At 45.7% G+C, this 24,747-nt stretch overlaps 1 protein-coding gene across 3 annotated transcripts; it reads right to left on the bottom strand.

Moving 5' to 3' along the window:
* Positions 1 to 495: 495 nt before the first annotated feature.
* Positions 496 to 21,097, bottom strand: RAE1 (ribonucleic acid export 1). Of its 3 annotated transcripts, none has more exons than XM_025470490.3 (12): positions 20,950 to 21,097; positions 18,010 to 18,106; positions 17,388 to 17,492; positions 15,287 to 15,379; positions 11,445 to 11,531; positions 10,398 to 10,484; positions 10,202 to 10,273; positions 8,951 to 9,058; positions 5,866 to 5,972; positions 5,709 to 5,784; positions 4,947 to 5,141; positions 496 to 1,633 (listed from the first exon to the last, which is right to left on the bottom strand). In XM_025470490.3, the coding sequence occupies exons 2-12, from the start codon at positions 18,097 to 18,099 to the stop codon at positions 1,547 to 1,549; spliced, it is 1,107 nt and encodes a 368-aa protein (XP_025326275.1). In that variant the 5' UTR covers positions 18,100 to 18,106; positions 20,950 to 21,097; the 3' UTR covers positions 496 to 1,546. The 3 variants fall into 3 exon arrangements, with proteins under 3 accessions (XP_025326275.1, XP_025326274.1, XP_035561679.1); XM_025470489.3 differs by lacking the exon at positions 20,950 to 21,097 and adding an exon at positions 20,331 to 20,504; XM_035705786.2 differs by lacking the exon at positions 20,950 to 21,097 and adding an exon at positions 19,882 to 19,902.
* Between the last annotated feature and the right edge of the window lie 3,650 nt (positions 21,098 to 24,747).

The raw sequence follows: 24,747 nt of genomic DNA, 5'->3' as shown, positions 1-24,747 counted from the left end.
GGGTAACCTTGAAAATGGACTTTGGCAAGTATTTTAAATTAGCCAATGACACAAACTACCTATCCCCTTCGTAATGCGGCGAGGCCCGGTCTTGGGAAAGAACACTCTATAAAGCTCTTGGTTTAGACTCCTTTCAAGGTCACTGGCAACCACTGTCAATCACCAGCTCGTAAAGAGAATTTACAAAACTATGGCTAAACCAATGCTCACGAATCTTGCCTGCCTACCTACCGACAAAGTCAGCTACTGGGATAATCAAATTTGACTCTCAGCACAGCAGTCCTACTTGCTTTATCTTCCCACACGCACAGGGCTGACTCATGAAAAGTGAGGTGTAAATAATTAACTTGAAAATTCACACTTTTTTTCCCCAGTGCACCTGCCTTTCTCTCTCAAAAACTACATTTTTTCATGCAAACAGATAGAGCTGAAGAGTTAACAGGTCTGATGTTACTTCTGCTCTACCAAAGAATTTAAACCACTGAGCGCAGGCAATCTCTTCCAGTAGAAAATTTTATTTTCATTGCTTTTCATGAGTAGGCAAACACAACTTACAGCATTATCAAAGCCAGATTTCCAAACTCAGCAAGTTAGTTTATACACCAGCCCCCAAACAGTAATGTATAAAGCAGCATTTGGGATCACAGGGTAAAAACACAATAAGAGCCTCAAAAGTCCAATGTTAAACTGAATTTCATTTCAGATACTTACCAGTGAAGAATTTTAATGAAAATTTTTTTTAAATTACCAGTACTGGGGCAGGAGTTAAGAGCACCTCTCATGCGGGGATGCTCAGGTCCTAACTTGCCAGCCACACATCACCCACCTGGGCTTGCCTGCAAAGGCCTGCCCTTGAGCGCACGGGACAGGCCCCGTTCCAGCCACCAGGATCTGCCCCGCAGAGCCAAAAACCACTGGGGATGTTAAAGACAGATGAAGGAAGCAAGAGAAACACACATTCAGACTCTGCCTGCCTGTGCGTGAAGCTGCAGCTAGACACTCCACGTAGTAGAAGGAATCACAGCTCAGGATTCCTTCTCTGCTAAGGGGCAAGACTGCTGCATTTCTAAGGGGGGCTCAAAACACAAATGACAACCTGTGACACTGCTCAACAGGATGACAACTTCAGAGCTTATGAGGCAGGCCAGGGGAGAGACACACAAAGGGAGCTTAGTAGGGAATCTTCAAAATATTTTATTACAAAATACAGTACAGCGTTCATAGAATGTTGCCCAATGCTCTCTAACACGTACGTGGCTGAATGAAGCACTGCAGATACCTGGCAGTCGCCCACAGGAATCTAACTTCTATATGATTTCAGTCCCTGTGGAGTTACAGAAGCAACCTGTAACGGGCAGTGGAATGGAGAGACGGACAGTCACTGTGGCCGTCTGGGCTCCTGACTGCTGGTCAAGACGTCGTTTTCTCCAGGGCTTGAAATCCATGTCCAGGGCTGACAACCTACCAACACTGGGACCCAGATCCGTACAAAGACGAGGCAGAGTGGAGAGAAAACAACTCTGGACAACCCAGAAGTCTCTCGCCACTACTTCTTATTCCTGGGTTTTAGCTCTTCAGCCGCATTACGCAGGAAAATGTAGTTTTTCTTTTGGGGATTATAAAACTCATGTCCCTGAGGGGGGAAAAAAACACAACAATCTTATCATTAAAGAACAAAACTGAGCATTTTGTGGGCATTTTGTATATGCCAAGTCCTACGCTATGTGCATGAAACGGAAGGTCTCCAGGGGAACAAAACAGGTTTAGGGAGAGAAAGAAAAGTCAAATGTTAAGTTTAAACTTTGGTTTTAAGAGGAAAGGTTAAGGAGGACTTAGTGGAAATCGGCCTTCGGTGTTCCACTAGGAGGGATGATCTTTTACATATTTTTCAGTGCTAAGACTGTTACCCACTGCCACTTCAAGGCCATGGTGGCCACCCACAGGAGCAAGGCCGCCAGCGAGGGCAGCGGAGCAGTGGCCCAGACTTGAGGGACACATCTGCCCTAGGACTTCCCAGGGATGATGGCAAGGTCCAGGATGAGCCGCCCCACACAGACCCAGAGAGAAATGGAAGTCCATGCGGTGGTCAGTGTCTGCTCTCATGGTGAGGGGAGGGGAGGGGAGCTGTGCAACTCTAGGAGGCCTGAAAATTAAGGACCATGAAGGGGACTGAGGCCTCTGAACACTATCCCCCAGGGAAAAGAACAGCAGCCACGGAAGTTATTAGTGGCATTAATGGTGAGAGGACAGAGGAGCGGGGTGACAGGCAAGGCAGAGGAGTGGGCACCTCAGGTGGTCAGAAGACCTGGAACAGGGAGAGGGGAATGGCCGCTGGCTGCACTCTGCCTCCTGTACCACAGCCATGGGTCTGCTCATCCTTTGACAGATATGCTGAGACAGTTCTAGAAGTTTAGCTCAATGGAGACCATAAGTTCTCATCATAATATACAAAATGCAGCTGTTCTGGGCAGTCACATTTGGGCAGCAAGCTCACGATATTCACCTTATGTGATCACGATTTCATCCCAGAGATAAGTCTTTAAGAACAGTGTGAAATTCCCAAAGCAACTCTTTTTAAATTAAAAAGATTATAATTTAAGGGGCACTTGGATGGCTCAGTGGGTTAAGCATCTGCCTTCAGCTCACTCAGGTCATGATCTCAGAGTCCTGGGATCGAGCCTCCACTGGGCTCCCTGCTCAGTGTGTGTGGGGGGGGTGGGGGTGGGGGTGGGGGAGTCCTGCTTCTATCTGCCCCCCTCCCTTGCTCATGCTCTCTCTCTCTCATGCACTATCTCAAATAAACAAAATATTTAAAAAAAAGATTATAACTTGAACTCCTACTGCAAGCTGACATTAATTGTTCAGATGAACTCACCTGGAATAGCATTCACAGCAGTGAGCATTCTCACTTCTTTCATTTACTACTGATTTTTCAATGCTTACAACACATTGCAGCCTGAGTGTGACACAGAGGCAGGTGCAGCCCGAGGCAACTGCTGGAGGAGCATGTGGACAAGGGGAGGCCGGTGGAGAAACCAAGGCCCCAGGCCACAACCTGGCTCCAGCCCCAGCCAGGCAAAACCGGAAAAGTGCACACTTTGCAAAACTGAGTGCGTGGCTTCCACAGGTAGATGGATAAACACGTGGCACACCTGTACCACAGACTGCTCGGCAGCAGCAGAAAGGAACAGATGAGGGACACATTCAACACCGGGGGTGAACCCCAGGATCCTTACTCAAGGTGAAGAAGCCAGGCAAAAAAAAGAGTATGTAGTATAGGACTTTTTTTTACATAAAATTCTAGAAAATGCAAGCTCATCTATAATGACAAAAAAACAGACTAATGACTGTGTGGGGAGAGGATCAGAGCAACACACACGGAAACTTCTGGGGGAGATAAAAATGTTATCTTAAAACAAGGTTATCTTGACTGTGGTGATGGTTTCACAGGTATATGCAGATGTCAAAACCGCACAACTGCTGCATTTCCAGGATACCTCAGTAAAGCTGCTTCAAGAAAAACACAGCGTGGCTGCCCGACCCAAATCAGCACACACACGGAGAGCAGGCCCAGGTGCAGAGGCCGGGAGGCCTCAGAACTACCGGCCCAACAGGCAAGGGTGCTGCAGGTAAAGCCATCAGAGATTGGGGACTGCCCAGCTCTTCTGAGAAAGAGAGGATCGAAGGTGACACCAAGACCTCTGCCCCAAGTGAACGGACAGTGATTGCCTCAAAGGAGGGACCCAGGCAGGAGAGGCAGCGAGCCTGCAGGACAAAGGACGCATGCGTGGGAGTCACCAGGGCTTTCATCTGGTAAGTTAAGGTGCTCCGGGCACACCGTGCATTCATCCTGTCGGGACTGGGCCACTGGAAGAGAAGCGGAGAGCGACCTCAGGTACCAAGTTAGAGACTGAAGGGTCACTGGCTTGCCCTGGGAGAAGCAGTCAGGCTAGAGCTGAGGGGAAGGGTGGCACCCAGGATGCAGCCAAAGGAGCAGGAGCTAGTGGGTGCGAACCCTACCGATGCATTCATCAGTCGAGGAAAACAAGGCTTCCCAGCTGGCTTTGGCCCGGTCGAAGGCCTGAGCGTGTGCTTACAGACGGAGAGCAAGGAGCTGGTGGGCAGGGAGAGAAGGTGCTTGCAGGAGAAGAGAACAGAGGGGTGTGAGGGTGTCTCGGGCATGTCTGGGCTGGGAGGCAAGAGGAAGGAGACAGGCTAGGGCAGGTGAAAGGGGAAGTGATTGCCTGGTCAAAGCCTTTCCAGGTGAAGCCAGCGGCCTCCCCAGTCAGGAACCTGGGCAGCAACGACAGAGCAGGGAAAGTCTGGAAGGCTGCTGTGGAGGGGGGTTCGGGGGCGGGGTGGCATGAGAAAAACAAACAATCCAGAAGAACCAGCAGCAACAGCTGAGAAGCAAACACACGGGCTGGCCAAGAGACATGACCATTGGCCAGCAGCCTGGAGCCCCAGGCCCCGAGTCTGCTCTCCTTACCGCCATGCTGGGACACCTCAACAACACAGCCAGAACCCGGTAAGCCAACTCCCCTCCCCAGACAATAAACAAAAAAGCAATGCCTCCAGCAAAAGCCCCATGCCCTGGCCCTGCTGCCAGTAGCCCTGCCATGCCCCCTCGCTCTCTGGCAACCGCCCCTGAAGGACTTACACCCTCCCTGAGTGGCACCCTCTAGGTCACTTCTGCTTCTGCGCGCACAATGACCAGACCTTCCCCAGGAACAGGTTCCAAGGAAAAGGCTCCAGGGATATGATGTCACTGAGTCCCCACACCTTGTGAGGAAGGCTGGCTATTTCCCTGTGAAGTGATGTGATGGTGACCTGCCAGGGTCACGAGCAAGTCCAGAGAAGAGTCACAAGTCAAGCCCAGGCCTTCTGATTCCCAGGGCTTGGCACTGCTGCCTTGGCGCACCCACAGCAGGCCTGGTAATTCTCACCTTGGACCAGTCGTAGCTGGAAGCATAGGCAAATATGTTTCCATTGTGATTGAAGCAGCAAGCTGATATGGGTTGATCTAACTGTTCTGAAGTTTTTAGTTTTGTTCTGGCATCTTTGTCCCAAAAGCTGAATCTACCATCAGATCCCACAGTTGCAAGGGTGCCATGGACAGGATGGAACGCGATCCCATTTACCTGCAAGGATTAACAACGCACAATGAGGGGTGGCAGATGAGGGAGGAGACATCAGGTACTTACCAATACATGCCTCCTGCTTCATCAGGAAACAACACGTACGCACAGTAAATTCATGAGAGCTGACTGTCCCCAGACTGGAGACACTAGCCTCGCTTCCAGAATCAACTGCCCGCCCAGAACTGAACTGCGTCTCATTATGAACACAAGTCAGCAGAAGTTAACAAGTATGCAGCCAGTGACGGCAAGGAGGGGACATCAGGAAAGGGCCTTTTTCCTTTTTCCAGCAATCAGCAATTTCTCAGTTTTAGCTAAGTGTATGAACTGTCTGGCAGCACTCAGGAGGTGGAAGGCCCCTGAGAGAGCCCTAAGTTTGCCCTCAGCAGCAGCAGCAGTCAACGTGTCACAAAAACAGACAAGGGGGACCCAGAGCAGAAGCCAGTGATCTCTGCCCATGAACATGCACAACAACACGGATGACCTTTCCCGGCCCTGTAATGAGTCAGCCATCCACCTCCAAGTCTAGTTTCTAGAGGCGTTCTCAAGATTAAAGTTTCTTTAACCTACCGCGTAGATGTCCTGAGGAGCTGAGGTATTGGTTCCGTTCGAGCGGTGACATTTGAAGGTAAAGTTATCTTTGGCACTGAAACGCAAAGGCTCAACTAAGTTTCCCTTTCCGAAAAAGTCTCAAGTGAAAATGTGCAAGCTAATCAAGCCCACTTACGGATTGGGAGGGTTGATGTAGTGAATAGCCACCCTCCCCTCGATGCTTCCCAGGGCAAAACCAGTCGGCTTGTTCTGTTTGTCTTTAAAAATTGCCACGCATCGATGCTGCAGTTTGAAAGAAAAAAAATACTGTTATTATCATGCAAAATACAAGATTTCATAACTAAGTGAAGGTAAATAATGTCCACCTCGTTTCTGGGTTTCAGAAGAACCAGAAACATACAAACATAGTAAATTATTTCTAGTCCTCCAGTAGGCATAATTTTCTACCTTTTGAGAAACTACTTTTATTCAGCCACACGACTTTATGAACACACTGTAGACCATGTGCTGGTGTCTGGTGCTGCTCCTCCTCTGCCACTGGAAGGGCCTGCCATCACTCCAGCAGCACACGCGCCCCTCTGGATCCCATCAGTTCTTATTCTGGTGCTGGCCCCGTCACTTTGATCCACAGTCCTACACTAACCAGGCGGGCACCCTGCAGCAAATCACCCAATGTTTCTGTGCCTCTGTTTCTCCAAATGGAGAAGGGAAATAGCATCTGCCCAAATATCACAAGGTCACGTGGGACAGTGGACATGGCCAGCACTTTCTAAACTGTGACCATACCATGCAGGAGCAACACACTGCACTTGATCTAACACAGGGTCTGGAGACCCAAAGGAGGGTCTCCTGGATTCCACAAAGATCCCACAAAAGAGCCTATGACCCAGCCTCCAGGTGCAGAGGAGCAGAGGTCAGGGCCTGGGTCCTCACTTCCTTCTTCCAGTCATGACAATCTCATCTACCCCAGAGAACCGCCAACCCTACCAAACTGTTGTTTTATATTCCGTGAGTTCAGAAGGCATGGGGGCAGGACTTGAGCCTGGGGGCGAAGCCACAGAAAATGAAGATAAAGAGCAATCTGTTATTATGACACTACAGCACACAAATTTCCTAAGTAAATGGAAAAGTATATACTAGTTCTAGTTCTGTACCATTTGCCTTTTCTTGAACAACAAGCCCATTACTTTTGTGAGTGGAAAAAAGTTACTGAAAAGAGGCAAAAGTCTGTAAGTCAGCAGGAATGATGACTGTGCCTCCCCTGCTCAGCACAGAGACCGGGAACTGCACACCTCTGGGGGGCACCATTTACAAGAATACAACCACACAGTGGCCCTATGCAAAGGCTGATGGCATGCCCCAGCAAATGAAAGGCTAAGGTGCCTGGCACAGGTGGCAGGAAATGAAGCCAGTCAGACTAGGTTTTGTCAAGGAGTTCAGGATTTATCCAAAAGGAAATGAGTCAGAACTGGGTTTTTAAGCAGAAGTGTACAAAGTCAGATGTGCTATTATAAGAAAGAGCCCCTGACCCATGATCAAAGGACTGGATCAAAGGAGAGCCAAGATCTAAGCTCTTACGGTCACACAAGGAGATTTGGATTAGATGTGTGGGAGGGAAGGAGTGAAAAGAATAGATTCCAAAACACCTGGAGGATAGAAGGGAGCCTGGAGATCAGTGAGAGGAGAAAAAGGGAGCAGACTGAGGATGACTTCTAGATTTCCAGCTTAGACAAGGGCAGGTGGAGGTCCCATCTCACGAGGTGCAGAGCACAGAGGGAGGCGGTGGCTGAGGGTGGTAGGCAGGAGCAGGTTAAGATCATTTGTTCACTCAGCAAACATCTGTAGAAGACCTGGCTCTAGAAGCTGGGGATGAGACAGCAACAAACAAAGAGAAATCTCTGCTCTGAGTTGATATTCTAGTGGGCAACATGAGACAAAAATGCATAAAACACATACACATACATCTTTAAGACACACACACACACAGTTTTGGGGAAAACAGGCATGGAAAAGCCTGAATAGAGGTAACATCTAAAGATGTACAGAAAGTGGTCCTGGGTTTGGTGTGAGATATTGTTGGGCTGAGATGCTGGGAGATAGGCAAAGGAGCTTTCAGATTGTGGGTGTCCCTGTAGGGATCCCAGAGGCAAGGCTCGTTGGGGATCTGAGTCCCTAGCCCACGAAGTATACCTAAGTGACAGTGAAGTCAGAGATGAGGATTCTGTTTTAGTAGAGAAGGCAGTGGCCTAGAGGAGAGGCCTGGGGAACCCCAACATGCAGTAAGAATGAGCAGGGAAGACAAAGTAGCATGTGGAGAAGCCGGGGGGGCAACGGCCGGGGTATGTAAGAACATGTAAGAACAGCACTGAATGCTGCTCTGAGATGAGGACTGGTCAGCATCCACTGCAATTATGGATAAGGAAGCTGTCTGTGGCCAAGCCAAAACCAGTTTCAGTGGAGTAATGTGGGTAGAAGTGTCAACGGAGTTGGGTGAGAAATGAGTGGGAGGTAAGGAAACCAAGAAAGCTCATGTGAGATGCTTAACGGCAAAGGAAAAGGGGTCCAGGTGGTGCCAGAGGACATGGGGCAAAAGAGATTGTTTTGTCTCCTAGCATGAATGAGACTGGAACACATGTCAGTACTAGTCATGCCAAAAGAGGGGTGTGAGTGTCCAGACACTCCCGGAGGAGGAGTTCCATGGAGTCCCACCACAGAAGCCGCCTCCACAGAGCACAGGCCTCACCTAACTGGCGGGAGAAAGGCAGAGGAAGGTGTGGACACATTCCCTAGAAAGAGGACAAGAAGTTCCCCATCACTGGTTTCTATGTTCTCCGACCAGGAGCTGATCTGATCTGCTGAGACAAAGGTTAGAGGAAAGCCTAAGAGTTATGAGAGTGAAGAAAATCTAGGAGTCTGTGGTGAGTGGGAGCCTGAAGGGAAAAGCCGGGTGCTGTGTGGGCCTGGTGAAGGCAGAGCTGAGGACAGGCGCCAGGACCCCAGATGGAGCCCATCCACGGAGGCACGCAACTGTATGTGGAAGCGTCCAGCTATCCAGCGGCACATTTAGAAAGGACAGAGAAGTCGGGTTCCTCCAGGGATGGACAGTATCTTCCCATAAAATATGTGTGCTTGTATCCTTAAATTTATCCCCTTGAAAATACTTCTAGGCATTTCAAAGTACAACTATATTCCACACATGGGGCCTGAATGGCATGTGACACATGCGAGGTACATGCTTCCTAATCTGACTGGGGACTCACCTGATGTTTCAGCGGAGACTCTATCCTCCTGAATTCAGAAGGTTGATTCTCTAATTGGTAGACAATCAGTCCTCTCTCCGCAGTTGCCACCACGGCCATAGGGTAGATCTAGGGAATGGAGGGAAGCAGAAACACGCTTAACATGAAGGAATGTGGTTTTGTATACCAAAATACTGGATCCATGTTTTTAGACTCACAAAAATAAGTCTGAATTTTTTTAAGTTTAGAAATCCAATGATAACCACTATACGTTTCATGAAAATCTAGAGAAAAAATTATTTGAAAGTAGAACATCCATTTTTAAAACACCGGTTTTTCAAAACTATAGGATTATTTTAAAAATATACTGAGAAAGAAGACATGAAATCACTTCCAACACCCTTTCAAATGCTAACAGCTGTTATTATCATGCTATGTTTTCCTCTGGGGTTTCTCTGAGCATTATGCATGCATATGTATGATGTATGTTCCCATATAATTCAGGGGCAGCCCAGGTGGCTCAGAGGTTTAGCACCACCTTCAGCTCAGGGCGTGATCCTGGAGTCTCAGGATCGAGTCCCATGTCGGGCTCCCTGCATGGAGCCTGCTTCTCCCTGTGTCTCTGCCTCTCTCTCTCTTTTCTCTCATGAATAAATAGAATCTTTAAAAAATAATAATAATTTATATCCTTCACTCAAGGTGTGTATTCCAATACTAGCAGTTACTGTCCGATATGCCCAGAAATGAACCTACCACCGGGTTCATTTAACCTCATTGGTCTTGTTAGCTCATCAAGCCACATCAAAGCTTTCATCACATTATACACAACGAAGACCATCCATGTCTTTATTTTTCTCATAATAAATTCCTAAAAGTGGAATTACTAACTGTTAGCATAAAACTTCAAGACTTTTAGCCAAATGGACAGAGAAAGTTCTTCAGTTTCTCTTCTACTCACAGACAGCCCCCAAAGATCTAGTACCACACCACAAAGTTATTTGCCCACTTTCCTATAGCCTCCAATAAATGACATATACCGATGGCATGTGGCTGCCTGCACATGTTCAAATGACAAACTTGACAACCACTATTTAATAATCTGGAGACAAATGCAGCATAAAAATCTGATTTAAGACGACTAAAGCAAACCTCTGTGTGTTTATTACTAAAGTTAGAGGAGTTTTTAAATTACCCTCTAATTGCAAGATGTCAGAAAGTAAGAAATTTGTTATTTCTCTTAAAAGGATATATGTTAAGTTAGAAATTCCTCACCACGTCAGCACAGTAACATCTTTCAGGGAGCTGCAAAACCATCATAGGATTTGATGATCGGGTATCCCAAAACTAAAAACAACAACAACAACAACAAAAAGCCAGTAAGTGACCATTCAGAACTATAGTCTAAACAGCGTAAGAATAAATGTCATTCCTGGTCAGGCCGTACAGTCCCTTCACTGGTATGCCATACCTTCAAAGTCTTATCCCAACTCCCGGTCATCACACAGCTGTAGTTTGGTGCTTTGATCCAATGTATGGTTTTAACAGGAGCATCATGCTTATAAGAAGATAAAACAAGAGAAATTTAACTATGTGCTCAGTTCTGGAAACTCAAAGAGAAAGCACCAATTTAAAAATTGAGGTCATACCAAACACCAAAGGATATCCAAGCCCTTCCCAATGACCATGACATTCAATTTAACCTAAGAACATATATCTATTTTCCATCCTGACAAACATTAATTTTATTTTACCCATAATGAGAGTAAAAATAAGCCCCTCCTTAGGAAGTTATTCAGAAATAATTAGTAGGGAACTCTACCAGTTTTTTTTTTTATTTATTTACTAAGGAGATACAAAGGAAGAGATCAAAGAGATGATTCTGGCACACAGTCACACATACTGTGAGCAGGCAATGCCTTTCTGAAAGTCGGTTCAGAAAATGCCTTTCTGACCAATGCCTTCTCAACCAGGTCAGACCCTCTGGTTCTTGGTTCTCTGAGCTTCGTTACTTCTCCCCTAGCGGTCCTCACATGCCTGCTGTTCCTGAACAGAGTGAAAGCCCCACGGGCATAGGAAGTGTCGCTTTTACAACGGTTGTGTCTCTACCCTACTGGCAGTGCCTGGCATATAGCAGGCATTCACTAAATACTAAACTGAATGAACAAGTGTCTACAAGCAGTTGGTAAAAGGCAAGCCACACATGGGTGTCAGAATGTCAAACACATGACTGTTGAGGCCCACTTGTAACATCTTTTATAGGTTTTAACATCACAAACTCCTTAGGACGCCCATTCTTATCTATGCGCACAAGGAAGATCCATGACAGACCAACTGTGGAATGCCAGTAGGAATGAGAATGGTTATTACCCTGGTGTTACTTTGATGCTAAAGAGGCTTCTGAAATACTCAAGTCTAACTGAGTTGGTAGAGTCAACTACATTTTTTCTATACTACGGAATTAGAATTTGAAAATCACAACCCCAGGACCAGCTTTTCTGTACAGAGTGTTTATTACCTGTGCAATCTGTATTGCTTGATTACTATTGAGGTCCCACATTTTGGCAGTTTTATCACATGATGCTGTAAATACTTTGCTCCCATCCTAAAAGAAAATAGAGAAAATTGGCTATTCTAAAAAACAAAACAAAAAACAATTTCTAACTGTATATTAGGTTGATCATATTGAGGCAGGTTTTGTTTTGCAATTTTTATTTTTCTAATTATTTACAGGCTAGTGTATTATAAACTCTGCTGTCATATATAAAACACATTTTGAGCTCTTTTATTACGGATTTATTTTTCTAAGAGATATATCAACAGGATTTAAAAAAATTCAAATAACTCATGAAGTTATACAGGAAAATGAAGTCTCCTGCTCCTGACCTCCTTTCTCACGGACCACTGAGTACCTTCTAGGAATAGTCTGCAAATCCTGCATCTATATGTAGTACCAGGCATACTAACACATTGATTTCTTGTTCTGGTTAATTTCAAGCCTTCACAAAAGTTGCAAGAATAAAACGATGAACAACCATCAACCCTTTACCTAGAATTATCAATGGTAACTGATATGTGACATTTAGTGCATCATTTTCTCTGCATACGCACATATGCACCTATAATTCATTATATGTTTGTTCAGTTATATACCTAATAGCATTCTGAAGTGCACACCATAAAACTACACTAATTTTCAATAATCATTGGCCCTATGAAAACTATAGGACAGCTTAACAAATTAGCAATCACTGTGTAGTGGTTTTAAAAATATTCAAATAAAGAACTCATAAATTAGATCAAATATAAAGAAGCACAAGACAATTTTCAGAAAGAGAAAATATTAAATGGAAAGTGTAGACCAGTCGTTAGGGTGATTTATTTAGTGAATAATTTAGTCTTTATAGGTCTCTGCTGCAACTCCTTGTCACAATGGATTGAAAACAGCCATACACATTATGTAAATGAATGAGTGTAGCTGTGTGCCAATAAAACTTTATTTATAAAAATAGGCAATGGGCCATACTCTGCTGACCAGATTAACTCATCTCTGGTTCCAAAGCTCAAAGATTTACTGCCATCCTTCTCCAACAAAAATCTCTTCCTATGAAAAGTCACTATTTCTCTAACTCAAAGAAAAGATAAAACCTGCTTCTTTATCAGTGAAGTTATAAGGAAAACTCTATAAATCCTTAGAAGTGACCAATGTATGCAGTGGGCTACCCTGAGACTGAGTGACACACTGGCCTCCCAGAATCTCATTATAAAATGCACATCCTACCAGCTTTAACCAGCACTATATGGAGCAGCAGCACGCCAGATCCCAGTGGACAAAGAGATATGGAGGCTAATCTATCAAAAGGCCAGGGCCGAGAAAGAGTATTTGCAAGTGCTCTCCACCCTGCTATGGCCACAGAGCAAACCATGTCCTTACAGGGCTGAAGAATTCATCTTCACCAAGTTTAGTTTATGCCTCAAAGGGAACCCTGGCCCCTTCTCGCTTCTATGCTATTAAATGTGTAGCCTCCTCTCCCGAACACTCTTCCCACCTTCCGCATTAGTCCATTAGTCCATTTCCCTTCCTGTAAGCCTCTGATGGGAGGCTGTCAAGCACATGGGTCCTGGAGCCAGGAAAGTCTAGATCTGGGCCTAGACTCAGCCATTCACTATGTTCCCTCAGGAAAAGTCTGTCAACTAACCCCAAGCTAGTTATTTTACTTAGATGTAGTCTAGCTGCCACCAAGTTCTACTATCTGCAATTCTAGATGTCTGTCTTAAGAGACCAGGAGTTTCATGGCTACTTCGCTTTCCACTCTATCCCCAGGGCTTTAGCATACTAGTAGAGCCTGATAATTATTTATCTGTTGTAATTATTATTACTTTCATTTTACAAATGAGGAAACAAACAGATTAAGTAACCTGCCAAAGTCAAAATGCTGAAGAGGCAGAGCCCATATTTGAACGTAGGCCCGAGCTGGATGACACTATGCTTAAAAAGTTGAAGGCACCTGGTTCATTTCTCTTTTAAGATTCAGCTCAACTCGTCTCTTCAGTGCGGCATTCATTGCACCCCCGCTAGTTGCTTTCTGTGTCCCCTACAACCCAGCACCAGGACATCCTCCCCCTCTCAGGACTTGGCTCACTATGTTAGAACTCTTCATTGCTGCGTTTGATTCCTCCACTAGATGATGCACAACTTGGAAAAAGGAAATAGGCTGTCTTCGTTTTTATAAATGCCAACAGCCACTCAGTAACATCTGGGCAACAAAATTCCTGTATCAATTAATTCCACTTCTCGCCCTACTTTATAAGAAACTACATTCTGATCCGTTACCCAATCAGTAAAAAAAACAGGCAAAATAAATCAGAAATATCTTCAACCTACTCAAGTTGCTACTTTTCCACATGTAAATTAAAAATAAGTTGTGAGGGCAGCCTGGGTGGCCCAGCGGTTTAGCGCTGCCTTCAGCCCAGGGCATGTTCCTGGAGACCTAGGATCCAGTCCCACATCAGGCTCCCTGCATGGAGCCTGCTTCTCCCTCTGCCTGTGTCTCTGCCTCTTTCTCTATCTCTCTGTGTCTCTCATGAATAAATAAATAAAATCTTAAAAAAAAAAAAAGTTGTGAAACAAAACAAAACACAAAAAACAAAAAAGTTGTGGGCAGCCCAGGTGGCTCGGCAGTTGAGCGCCGCGTTCAGCCCAGGACCTGATCCTGGAGACCCGGGATCGAATCCCACGTTGGGCTCCCTGCGTGGAGCCTGCTTCCCTGTCTCTCTCTGTGTCTCTCATGAATAAATAAATAAAATCTTGGGATCCCTGGGTGGCGCAGCGGTTTGGCGCCTGCCTTTGGCCCAGGGCACGATCCTGGAGACCCGGGATCAAATCCCACGTCGGGCTCCCGGTGCATGGAGCCTGCTTCTCCCTCTGCCTGTGTCTCTACCTCTCTCTCTCTCTCTCTCTCTCTCTCTCTGTGACTATCATAAATAAATAAAAATTTAAAAAATAAATAAATAAATAAGTAAAATCTTTTAAAAATAAATAAATAAATAAAATAAAAATAAGTTGTATCTGCAATACATGCATCCCTTTTCAAACTGTTTTCAGATCTATTATTAGCCTCATAATAACCCATTCAATATGTCAAGAAAACATTTTTCAGATGACAAAAATGCTCAGAGAAACCTATCACAGCTAATGATGAAAATGGGAGCAACTCTGACTCCTAAACCATCTCAAAATATTTATAAATAGAATCATTTTTTAGTTACAAATTAAGATCACATAAATGTACAGTGTAATTTAAAAATGACAACATAAAAGAAGAGTAGTTTGGCAATTTGTGAAAAGTCCCTTCGTTAAATTCTCTCCAGTCGAACACAAAAGCTCAGAGCCAAATACACTTGGAACGTATCTGCTTGTATTACTGATACTCAGGATTTGGGAGGAAAAAGAGAATTCCAAAAACCCAAAAGATTTCGAATGTCTAAGGATAGAAAAGGATTCTTTTTTTCTCTAGGACTTATTTTCTGGGATACTAAATTTCTAATTTTAAGATGAAATTCATGGTATGAATTTCAAGATAGGAAGGGCTTCCAGAAATTGTTTGCTTAAGGTAACATGTCAATAAAATAATGGAACTTTTTAGGAAGAAAAACTTTCAAATAAACTAAAGCTAATGGTCAATGACTACATTAGGAACATCAATCAATGATTATATTGACAGAAACTTAGAATTCCAACAATGTATATGTGTACATGGTTTCTGTGGTTCAAGTTATATAAAAGTAGAAATATATAAATACTCTGGATAACACATGATCTCACGTAGCAGAAAATATGAAAAATAAGATGAAACTTACATCACTCCAGCAGACATCTAACACAGGCCCCGTGTGCATCTGCTGGGCTTTTGGAATAGTCTGTCCACTGTCCTGAACTTCCCAGCAGCGAACCTACAGTAATGTGACAAATTAATGCAAACACAGCAACTCATGACATATTACATGCATTGAATACCCAGTAACTAATGGAGTACAACTTAATATACACGAACTTCTCCAATCAACCTAATTCTCTAACTTTAAGAATAAAGCAGTCAAGGGCTCCTGGGCAGCTCAGTTGGTTAAGTAGCCTCATGGTTTCAGCTCAGGTCGTGATCTCAGGGTCATGGGATCCAGCCCCGGGTTGGGCTCTATGTTCATCTTGGAGTTGGCTTGAGACTCTCTCTCCTCCTCTGTGTCTACCACTCGTGTTCCCTCTCCAAAATACATATAAATAAATCTTAAAAAAAAAAAAAAAAAAAAGTAGACTCAAGTCACTATGTTCCTATCCCTAAGCCATCAAAATATACAAATTCTTTTGCTTACACCTAAAACTGCAGATACATTTTTTATCAATTTATGAGATTTATTTTTTAAAGTAGAATGTCATCCATTACCATTCAGAGAATCAAGACCAAAGGGGAAACTTAGCTTTCGTCTCTGAATACTGCTTTTACATCATTTTTTTCCTGATTATAAATGTAATGCATTTTACTTAGAGACTTTGTAAATATGACAAGAAAAACACACCACCTAATCCCACCACAGACAACGTTAATGGTTTGTGCCTTCACTGTTCACAGGCACACATACTTTCTTCAAAAAGCTAGATTATAGAATACCTTCACTCTTTAACTGAAACATTTCTTTCTTGCATTAACTACCATTAAACATTCTTCTAACATTTTTTAGCAGTTAATCATGTGAAGTCTTTCCAGATACGACATGTAAAAAACAAACCTGCTCAACCATGACTGCCTTCCTCCCCCTACTGTTCTTTTCTCAACCCTCCAATGCCCCTGTAAAAAAATCTTTTCCAAAACTTCTAATGTGGTATTCCAGCACACAAACATACCATAATGTATATTATTAGATATTACAATTTTCAAAACTTTCACTAGCATGAAAACTTTTAAAAATGAGGCAATATCAGGTAGTAGCTAGGAGTATAGGTTCTGGGTCCTACTGGGTGGGTCAGCATCCAGGCTTTGCCACTCCCTTAGATGTGGGACCTGGGCCAGTTATTCTACTTCCCTAAGCTTCACATCCTGCATCGGAAGGTGGAGAGGACAGTACATTCACAGCACTTTAGCTACTGAGAGGCTAATTCAGTTATGCAGGTTAAGTACATTACCTGAGATCCTCGAGCCCCAAAGTGGAACCACTGAGGTGTAGAGTTTAAACTTAAGGACTTCTGATAACTATTGCCCATTAGCCTTCAGAAGAGCTGTACCAATTTACATATCTACCAGCAATCCATGTAAGGTCTCAGCTTTTCTTTGCTGGAACCAAATGTCATTCTTTGAAACTTTTCATTTTGTTAATACTGATAGAGCCCATCATGTAAGTTTGAAATTATCTGCTTATGACAGTGGCCGAATGGTTCAAGTTCACACTACTGGGCCACCTGTGCTCCTTTAGTGAGGTGCCTCTTCACATCCTTTGCTTATTTTTCTAGCAGAGTTTTAATCTTTTGTGCGCTAGGACTTCGTCTTTCTTTTTGTACACGATAGGTTAAGTGTAATGTCTATGCAGGATCTGTGCTACACCTGAAGTTGAAAAAAGTTTAACATTTGCCTTAAGAACATTTTCAGGATACTTAGAAGTCCATGTCTACCAGCATAGATAACAGTCATTTTCAATGACGCTATATTTGATTTGGAAATCCATGTCAAGTTACTGAACTACAGGAGGAATTTGAGTGATGCACATGATTACGCTTTTTTTAGCAAATATCACTGTAATAGCAGTGTAACAACTGACTCAGAAGGGTCATACCCTCTTACTGAGTTCTTTAAAAAGGCCACGAACAAGCTTTACCTCTGCTTCACTCACTTGGCAAAGAATGGAGTCAAATGGAAAGCTAACCTTACCCTTACAAAGATAAGACTTCTAGAACACACACGTAAGGAGCACTTACATCATTAGCCCATGATCCTGCAATAAGAAAGTTCCCAGGCAAGGTTGGTGGGCTAAAAGATAGACAACCAATGCTGTCATCGGGAGAGGATGTTACTTCAATATCCTAGGGAGGAAAATCAACGTTACAATGTATGCATCATCAATTTCACTCAAAATTGTCTTCTTTCTCAATGAACACTCATGGTGGACTTTACCTGTGCTAAGAACTAAGTGAACTGGGCCTCTCTTGCTTTGATCCAAAAAACGAGTGATAAAGAAGCTAGTGGAAGGGCTAGCTCTGTGGGGAAGCAGCACTCTCAATGAAATGCCCACAATGATGTTTCCCACCTGATAGCCCACCGGTTCACCTTCGCCCCAAGTTCTCGATCAGTCACTGCCTGCCCCCCACCCCGATGGAGATTCTATCAAAGGTTGTGGGCTGGGCCCTGGGAACCTACAATTTTAATAAGGACCTTGGTTACTTAAGTATGAAGAAAGTCTGGGAGCACAGGACACTAATGCAGGGGACACACAGTTTCTGTGCTTTTGCCCCAAAGAAAGCTCCCAAGCTATCTGGGTATCTCTAACTATGAGAAACCCTGGCGTGTAATTTACGAGTCCCGTGAAACTTCATGTGGTACCTTCATAGGGTTGTGGTTATCTGTGCTTGTGCTGCCAAACATGCTGGTCCCACTAGTTCCAAAACCCGAGGTTGTTCCAAACAGACTCATTTTGGCCCTAAAACATAATAGAAAATGTTAAGGACAGGTCCTTCAGTAAGTGGTATCATTGAGAGCTCATATAAAGCTAATTAAGTCACAAACGGGTAATAAGAGTCTAAAAATGACTTGATGCCAGGTTTCTTTTTTCTAAAGAGATCGAAATAAGCAACAAGCAAGCACTTTTTAAAAATAAACTTTATACTTTAGTTTTTGATTTATAGAAAATTGTAAAGACAGAGTTCCCATATACCCCACATCCAGCTTCCTTATTTCCCTCTAACATCTGTCACGGTTAATAAACCGATACATTGGGCAGCCCCGGCGGCTCAGGGGTTTGGCGCCGCCTTCAGCCCAGGATGTGATCCCGGAGACCTGGGATCGAGTCCCACGTCAGGCTCCTTGCATGGAGCCTGCTTCTCCCTCTACCTTTCTCTCTCTCTGTGTCTCTCGTGAATAAATAAATAAAATATTTAAAAATAATAATAAATAAACTGATACATTAAAGTGCTTTTCAGTCACCAGCTAGAAAATAAATTCACCCATTTCTTACATAGTCTCAGACACTGAGCTTATTTAGCGCCAGGAATACGATAGTAAACTGGCAGAACGCCCCATTCTTCCAGGTCAGCACTCAGTGAGAGCTTACTTTCTTCTTATCAATTTCTACACTCTGGTTTAGGTCAACATCTCTGCATGAAGCTACTAAGAAAAGCAACCAGTCCTGGCAAAGATTCAGCAATTTCTCTGTAGGAGTTTTTAAAAAAATAACCCACTTTGGTCTAATTGAGTACCAAAAGGTCTGCTACCATGTTCTGGACAACAGAGAATGGGGAAATCGCTAGGGATGCTGGAAAGGCGTTTGGGGTTCCCAACTTCATGAAGAAAATGAGTGCAGATGCTCTGGTCACAGCAACAGCTCCGAGCACATTAATATCCCGGAAAGCAACTTTGCGAGAGGAAGGGTGCATGCGACCGACCTGTGCCTCCGATGCTGGGGGTGCTCGTGCAACACCAGTCGCCTGCATGACCGGGGAGAGGAATAACCAGGCTTCTGCAGTCAGAGTCTAGGAGCTAGCTATGTGGCTCTGGGGTGGTTACTGAGCCTCGATTCTCTCATCCACAAAAACAGAGTCACTAACACCCACTTCTCAGAATCACGGAAAGCAAGTGAGGTCGCACACGCGACGCCTGAAAATTCATCCTTCCCTTCCTTCCCCCTCTTCAGCTATCAGATCGGAAGGGAACATTTGTGCCGTTTGGGATGAACCGAGGGAGGGAGCGCGGGTCACTCAGGTATCAGCCTCCGTGGACCACACGTTGTACGGAGCACGAGGAGCCCTGGAGGAGCTCAGGGCACACAGGGGCACCCGAACCACCCTCCAGGCCTGCGCGGCTCGCTGCCTTCCAGCCTCCCGGGCTCTGGGGGCACCCGGTTCTCGGTGACCACAGCAAGCCCAGCCCTGCCCTGCAGCATTCCTACTACCTGTTCCTTCAGCCTGGGAGGCCTCGCCCTCCCCCAAGCCTCCAGCTGCCTCAGCCTCAATGTCCAGGTCCTGAGACCTTTGCGGGGTGTGGGATGGGGGGGGGGGGGGGCAGTGGAAATGTGTTGTTTTCATGCACTGTCGTGATGTTCCCACAACTGCCTTCAGTTTCCCAAACTTATCAAAAGGTCCGCTTTAAGAGGGCGATCGACAGCAGGGAAGCTGCCCATCCACGAACCGTGGGACCTACGCGGTCCAGAACGGCCAGCCCCTCAGAGGCTCCCCTGCGCTCCTGCTTTAACATACCCACCTCGCACGAAACCGCCCCCCGCCTTCTTCGCGGCACCGTCACGGCCCGGTGCTGCGTGCCCCCGACCTCCTCCCCAGCTCCGAGCACAGGACGGGGCCGGGCCGGCGGCTAACACTCGCGTAGGGGCGGGCAGAACCAGGGACCCCTGGTCAGAGACGCGCGCCGGAGCCGGGGCAGCGCGGGCGGGGCCGAGGGGACGGCGTCTCCGAGGAGCCGGGGGCCGGGCTCCATCAGCAGGCGTGCTAGGGGGTCGGGCGGAGGCGACGGGCGCTGCCAGCAGCCGGACCCCCGGGGGCCTCGGTCTCCCCAGCGGACGACGGGGTCAGACCCGAGGGGCCCCCAGAGCCCGTCCCGCGGGCCGGAGTGCAGCTCGCTGCCCCGCGCACCCCGCCGGGGGCCCGGCCTCGGAGGCGCCGTGGCGGCGGGGAGGGAGGCGGCGCGGGGCCTACCTGAGAGTCACGCCACGGCCGGGCGCCGGCGGCGGGCAGCGGGAGAGGCTCGGGAGCCTGCGGGCCCGCGAGGCCGCGGAGGAGGCGAGGGCGAGGGCCGCAGCACCCCCACGCCGGGGCAGGAAACGGCCCCAGTTACCGCGGAGCCACTGCGCAGGCGCCCCGGAGCCACTTCCGGTGCCGCCCGGAAGGCAGGGGAGGAAGGGAAAGGCTTCCCCCGCCCACGAGGCGACGGCACATGCGTAGAAGCGCCTTTGACGCCGAGAGGGAGTCCCCTTGCCAGCAACTTGCGGATTGGTCGAAAGTTGGTGGGTCCGCCCCCCGAGTTGCCGAGCGGCCGTTTTCGGTGAATTCGCGGCCGCCGCTGATGGAGGGACGTTAACATTTTCTCTAGAAAATTAGAAGTCGGACCCCTGAGCGGCTCAGCGGTTTAGCGCCTGCCTTCAGCCCGGGGCGTGATCCTGGAGACCCGGGATCGAGTCCCACATCGGGCTCCCTGCGTGGAGCCTGCTTCTCCCTCTGCCTGTGTCTCTGCCTCTGTCTCTCTTGAATAAATAAATAACATCTTAAAAAAAAAGAAATTAAAAGTCCAGCAGATTTCTGATTCCCGCCAACTCACGTCCAAAGCCATCCTCGAAGAAGCCGCCGGATCGCTGCCTCGGTGGGCGATGAGCCCGGGCCCTCTGGGCCTCAGTTTCCCTCCGTAAAACTGTCCTGAGGACGCTGACTTCTGGGGAAGTTCTTAATTAGGTGCAGGTGAAGCGACCTGAGAGGGCCGAGCGTCAGGTTCCCTAAGAATGTGAAGGGGCGGTTACGACACCCACGTGCACTCGTGCCAACTCCCAAATATTTCGGCTGGTTGCTGAATTTCTCAAGGGTTAAAAAAGAGGCAGGATCCGCCGAGGCGGTGGGGCCGACACTGAATCTCCCCTCCACTGCCCCTGTGGTTGCTCTGCGTGCAAACAGCGGCCTGGAAATCTGCAGCGAGCTCTCAGACCCGCAGCAGCACCCCTGCGCTTCCAGCAAGCCCCCAGCTGAGCACTAAGAATCTATTTGGAATCACTGGGGGAGCTTTCTGTCAAGGCCCGCTGCCTGGGCCTCACGGAAATTTCTGATTGAGTTGGTCTGCGGTGGCACAGAGGGAATTTAATGCTCTTTGCAAGCTCCCTGAGTGATTTTAAGATGCAGGCGGGATTGAGAGCCCCTCGTGTAGATCGTGACAGTCCTAACTAGCTCTCTGGAGCCCTGGACGTTGGTCTGTAATTTCCAGAGCAGCCCTAAAAAGCAGGTGCTGTGATCTCCGTTTTATAGACAGTGAGGCCGAGAGAGAAAACATACTTGTTGGACATCACACAGCTGTTAAGCAGCAGAGCCGGAGAGGTCTGCCGCGTACCTAACTCTAGCGGCATTATCTCGGAATCATCTGACAAGTACTCCCTCCTCAACGACACCTTTCCCCATTCTTTCCCAAGTGGATCATCTCCTACCATCTTTCTAACCTCTCAGAGCCTCTTCAGTGCTTATCATATCCTGTCTCATAAAACAGTCCAAGTATTTGCCTTGCCCAGCTTCCTAGATTTTAAACATTATGCCTTAACTCCAGTGCACACCCTTGCAGCACCAAGCACAGGGTCCTACGCATATATGCTGCAAAATCAATATCTGTTGAATATTTTCTGTGCCTGAGGAATATCCCAGAAACCTCTATTAGGATACAGATTCTCATATAATACTGGCCATTCAGCATACTCTAAAAACTCTTTCTGCTGTCTAGGGATGTACAACCCACCAGCTTCTTTTGCATATACCATACTGGGAAGAATAGCAGCAGCAAGCACACCCAAATGTAACAATAACTGACATTCTTTGACTTTTTCTGAACTCAATACTTTACTCAAAACACTTTACATGAATTATCTCATTTAATCCTCACAATGACACTATGGGAGTATTATTATTATTATTCCCATCTTACAGTTGACAAAACCAAGGCCAGGTTGTAACTTATCCCACTCATAGAGACAGTGAGTAGAAGAGGAATTGGGAGGGAGGCCTGGGGTGGCTCAGTGGTTGAGCGTCTGCCTTTGGCTCAGGGTATGAATAAATATTTTTTTTTTGTAAAAAGAAGGGGAATTGGGATGCAAGCATCCTGCCCCGAAAATCAGACTCCACACCTCCACATTAGCTGACTGCAAAAGTCACCTCACTTCTTCCCCTAGAAACAAAAAGGGGGGGTCAAAACAACCTCTATGCACAAGTGTAATTATTGAGCCACAAAATATAAGCAAAAAATTATCAAAAATAAATAATTAAAATTAAATTTCGGTTATGGCAATCATTAGCATTGCCAAACACTTCCGCATTTTTTTTAAAGATTTTATTTATTTATTCATGAGAGACACACAGAGAGAGAGAGAGGCAGAGACACGGGCAGAGGGAGAAGCAGGCTCCATGCAGGGAGCCCGAAGTGGGACTTGATCCCGGGACTCCAGTATCATGCCCTGGGCCAAAGGCAGGCGCTAAACAGCTGAGTCACCCAGGGATCCCCACTTCCGCATGTTTTACCCAAGGCAATATTTATATTCCATTTCTAGATGAATAGAAACAAATTTTGCTTCTGGTTTAGTACTAATTCCTTTTCATTTAAAGTGATCTTTAATTTTGAAATTTTAATTAAAAAGTTCTAATATGTAAAGGTTTTATAAAGAGCTTGGTTACCAAGAAACATACACAAAGTGCAGCTTTACAAGAAATTTGGGGCATCCAAAGCTGATGCAGAATGGACTTTTATCAAAAACTAGTATTCAATCTCACACAGAAACCCTCATGGTTCTACTCAGATTCTTTTTGCTATGTCTCAGACTCTTCTACCCCATGTCTTAACGAGTTGAAAACATATTTTTATTTTTATTATTATTTTTTGAAAACATATTTTTTAAAGATTTTATTTATTCATTTGACAGAGCACGTACACAAGTGAGGCAGGGGGGAAGAGGCAGAGAGAGAAGCAGACTCTCCACTGGGCAGGGAGCCCCACCACAGGGCTTGATTCCAGGACCCTGGGATCATGACCTGAGCCAAAGGCAGACGCTCAAACAAATGAGCTATCCAAGTGCCCCAAGTTGAAAATATTTTATTTTATTTTTTTAAAGATTTTATCTATTTATGAGAGGCACAGAGAGAGAGAGAGAGCGAGAGAGAGGCAGAGTCACAGGCAGAGGAAGAAGCAGGCTCCATGCAGGGAGCCCAATGTGGGACTCAATCCCGGGACCCCAGGATCACGACCCAGGCCAAAGGCAGACACTCAATCGCTGAGCCACCCAGGCGCCCCAAAAATATTTTAAAGAAATATCCACCCAGCGGCACCCAGGTGGCTCAGTTGGTTAAGCCACCATGACTCCTGATTTCAGCTCAGGTTGTAACCTGGGAATCCTGGAATCAAGCCTCACGTCGGGTCTGCGCTGAGCAGGGAGTCTGCTTCAGGATTCTCTCTCTCCCTCTGCACCATCCCTGCTCTCTCTCCAAAAAATCAGTAAATCTTAAAAAAAAAAAAAAAAAAAAAGGAAAAGAAGTAATTCCCCCAAATAGTGGGAGTTGAGAGAACAGAGCTCCTGCCAGCAGAGGGCGCCCTTGGCTTATGTTTACAGGAATGTCTCCTTGGGATATAGACTTTTAAGGGTGAACCCAAGTCCAAAAAGAAGTAATGTTTCTCAATACTTTGCTACAGAAACACTCTGCTGCAAATATTTTTTAGTGCACATGTAAGTGTGGTTTAGCTCTGACAGTCTCTGTTCTTGGCATCCTTTAGCACCAATAAACAGGTACCATCAAACAGTTCAACCGAGATGCTCTAGTTAAAGGAAGTCAGAGATAAAATCCTGGAGTGTTTTTGCCTATTTTGTAGAAATTGCAGTATGTTTTTTTCCTCTATGAAATCATGACTTCTCAAGTCACTTAGTACCATCAGTGATGACAGGTAAATTTCCCAGAAACCTGGGGATATTACAAGAGCTTTTATGAGGGTGATTATGAGCTCTTAAGAATAAGATTCTCTGAACATCTTGTTGCACCAGTTTTTATTCACTTTCATTAGAAACTAATTCCAATAAAATGTTTTTTAATTAAAATTATGAAAATATTAAAAATAAACACAGTAGATGAGGTAGAGGGGATATCTGTTGTCAGTTGTCATGTTAAATAATTATCTATTTTACAGTAATCCTTTTTAGAAATAAGTCTTGAGAATTAGAATTCTAGATGGTTCCCAAATAGCTACAAATATTAGGTTTTCATCTGTGTCAAAGATAAGTAGCAAAGCCAAACCACAGCGCATTTTGCTCTCGTCTCGTTTTCTTTTCCCAAGTAAACGAAAATTATTAAGTAAATTTCCAATCATAAACTTGAAATGAATGTAATT

This window comes from Canis lupus, chromosome 24, assembly GCF_003254725.2.
Source record: "Canis lupus dingo isolate Sandy chromosome 24, ASM325472v2, whole genome shotgun sequence".
In the NCBI taxonomy this organism is placed as follows: Eukaryota; Metazoa; Chordata; class Mammalia; order Carnivora; family Canidae; genus Canis; species Canis lupus.
Note: the sequence above shows the minus strand (reverse complement) of the source record. Positions and strands in the feature narration are given on the sequence as shown.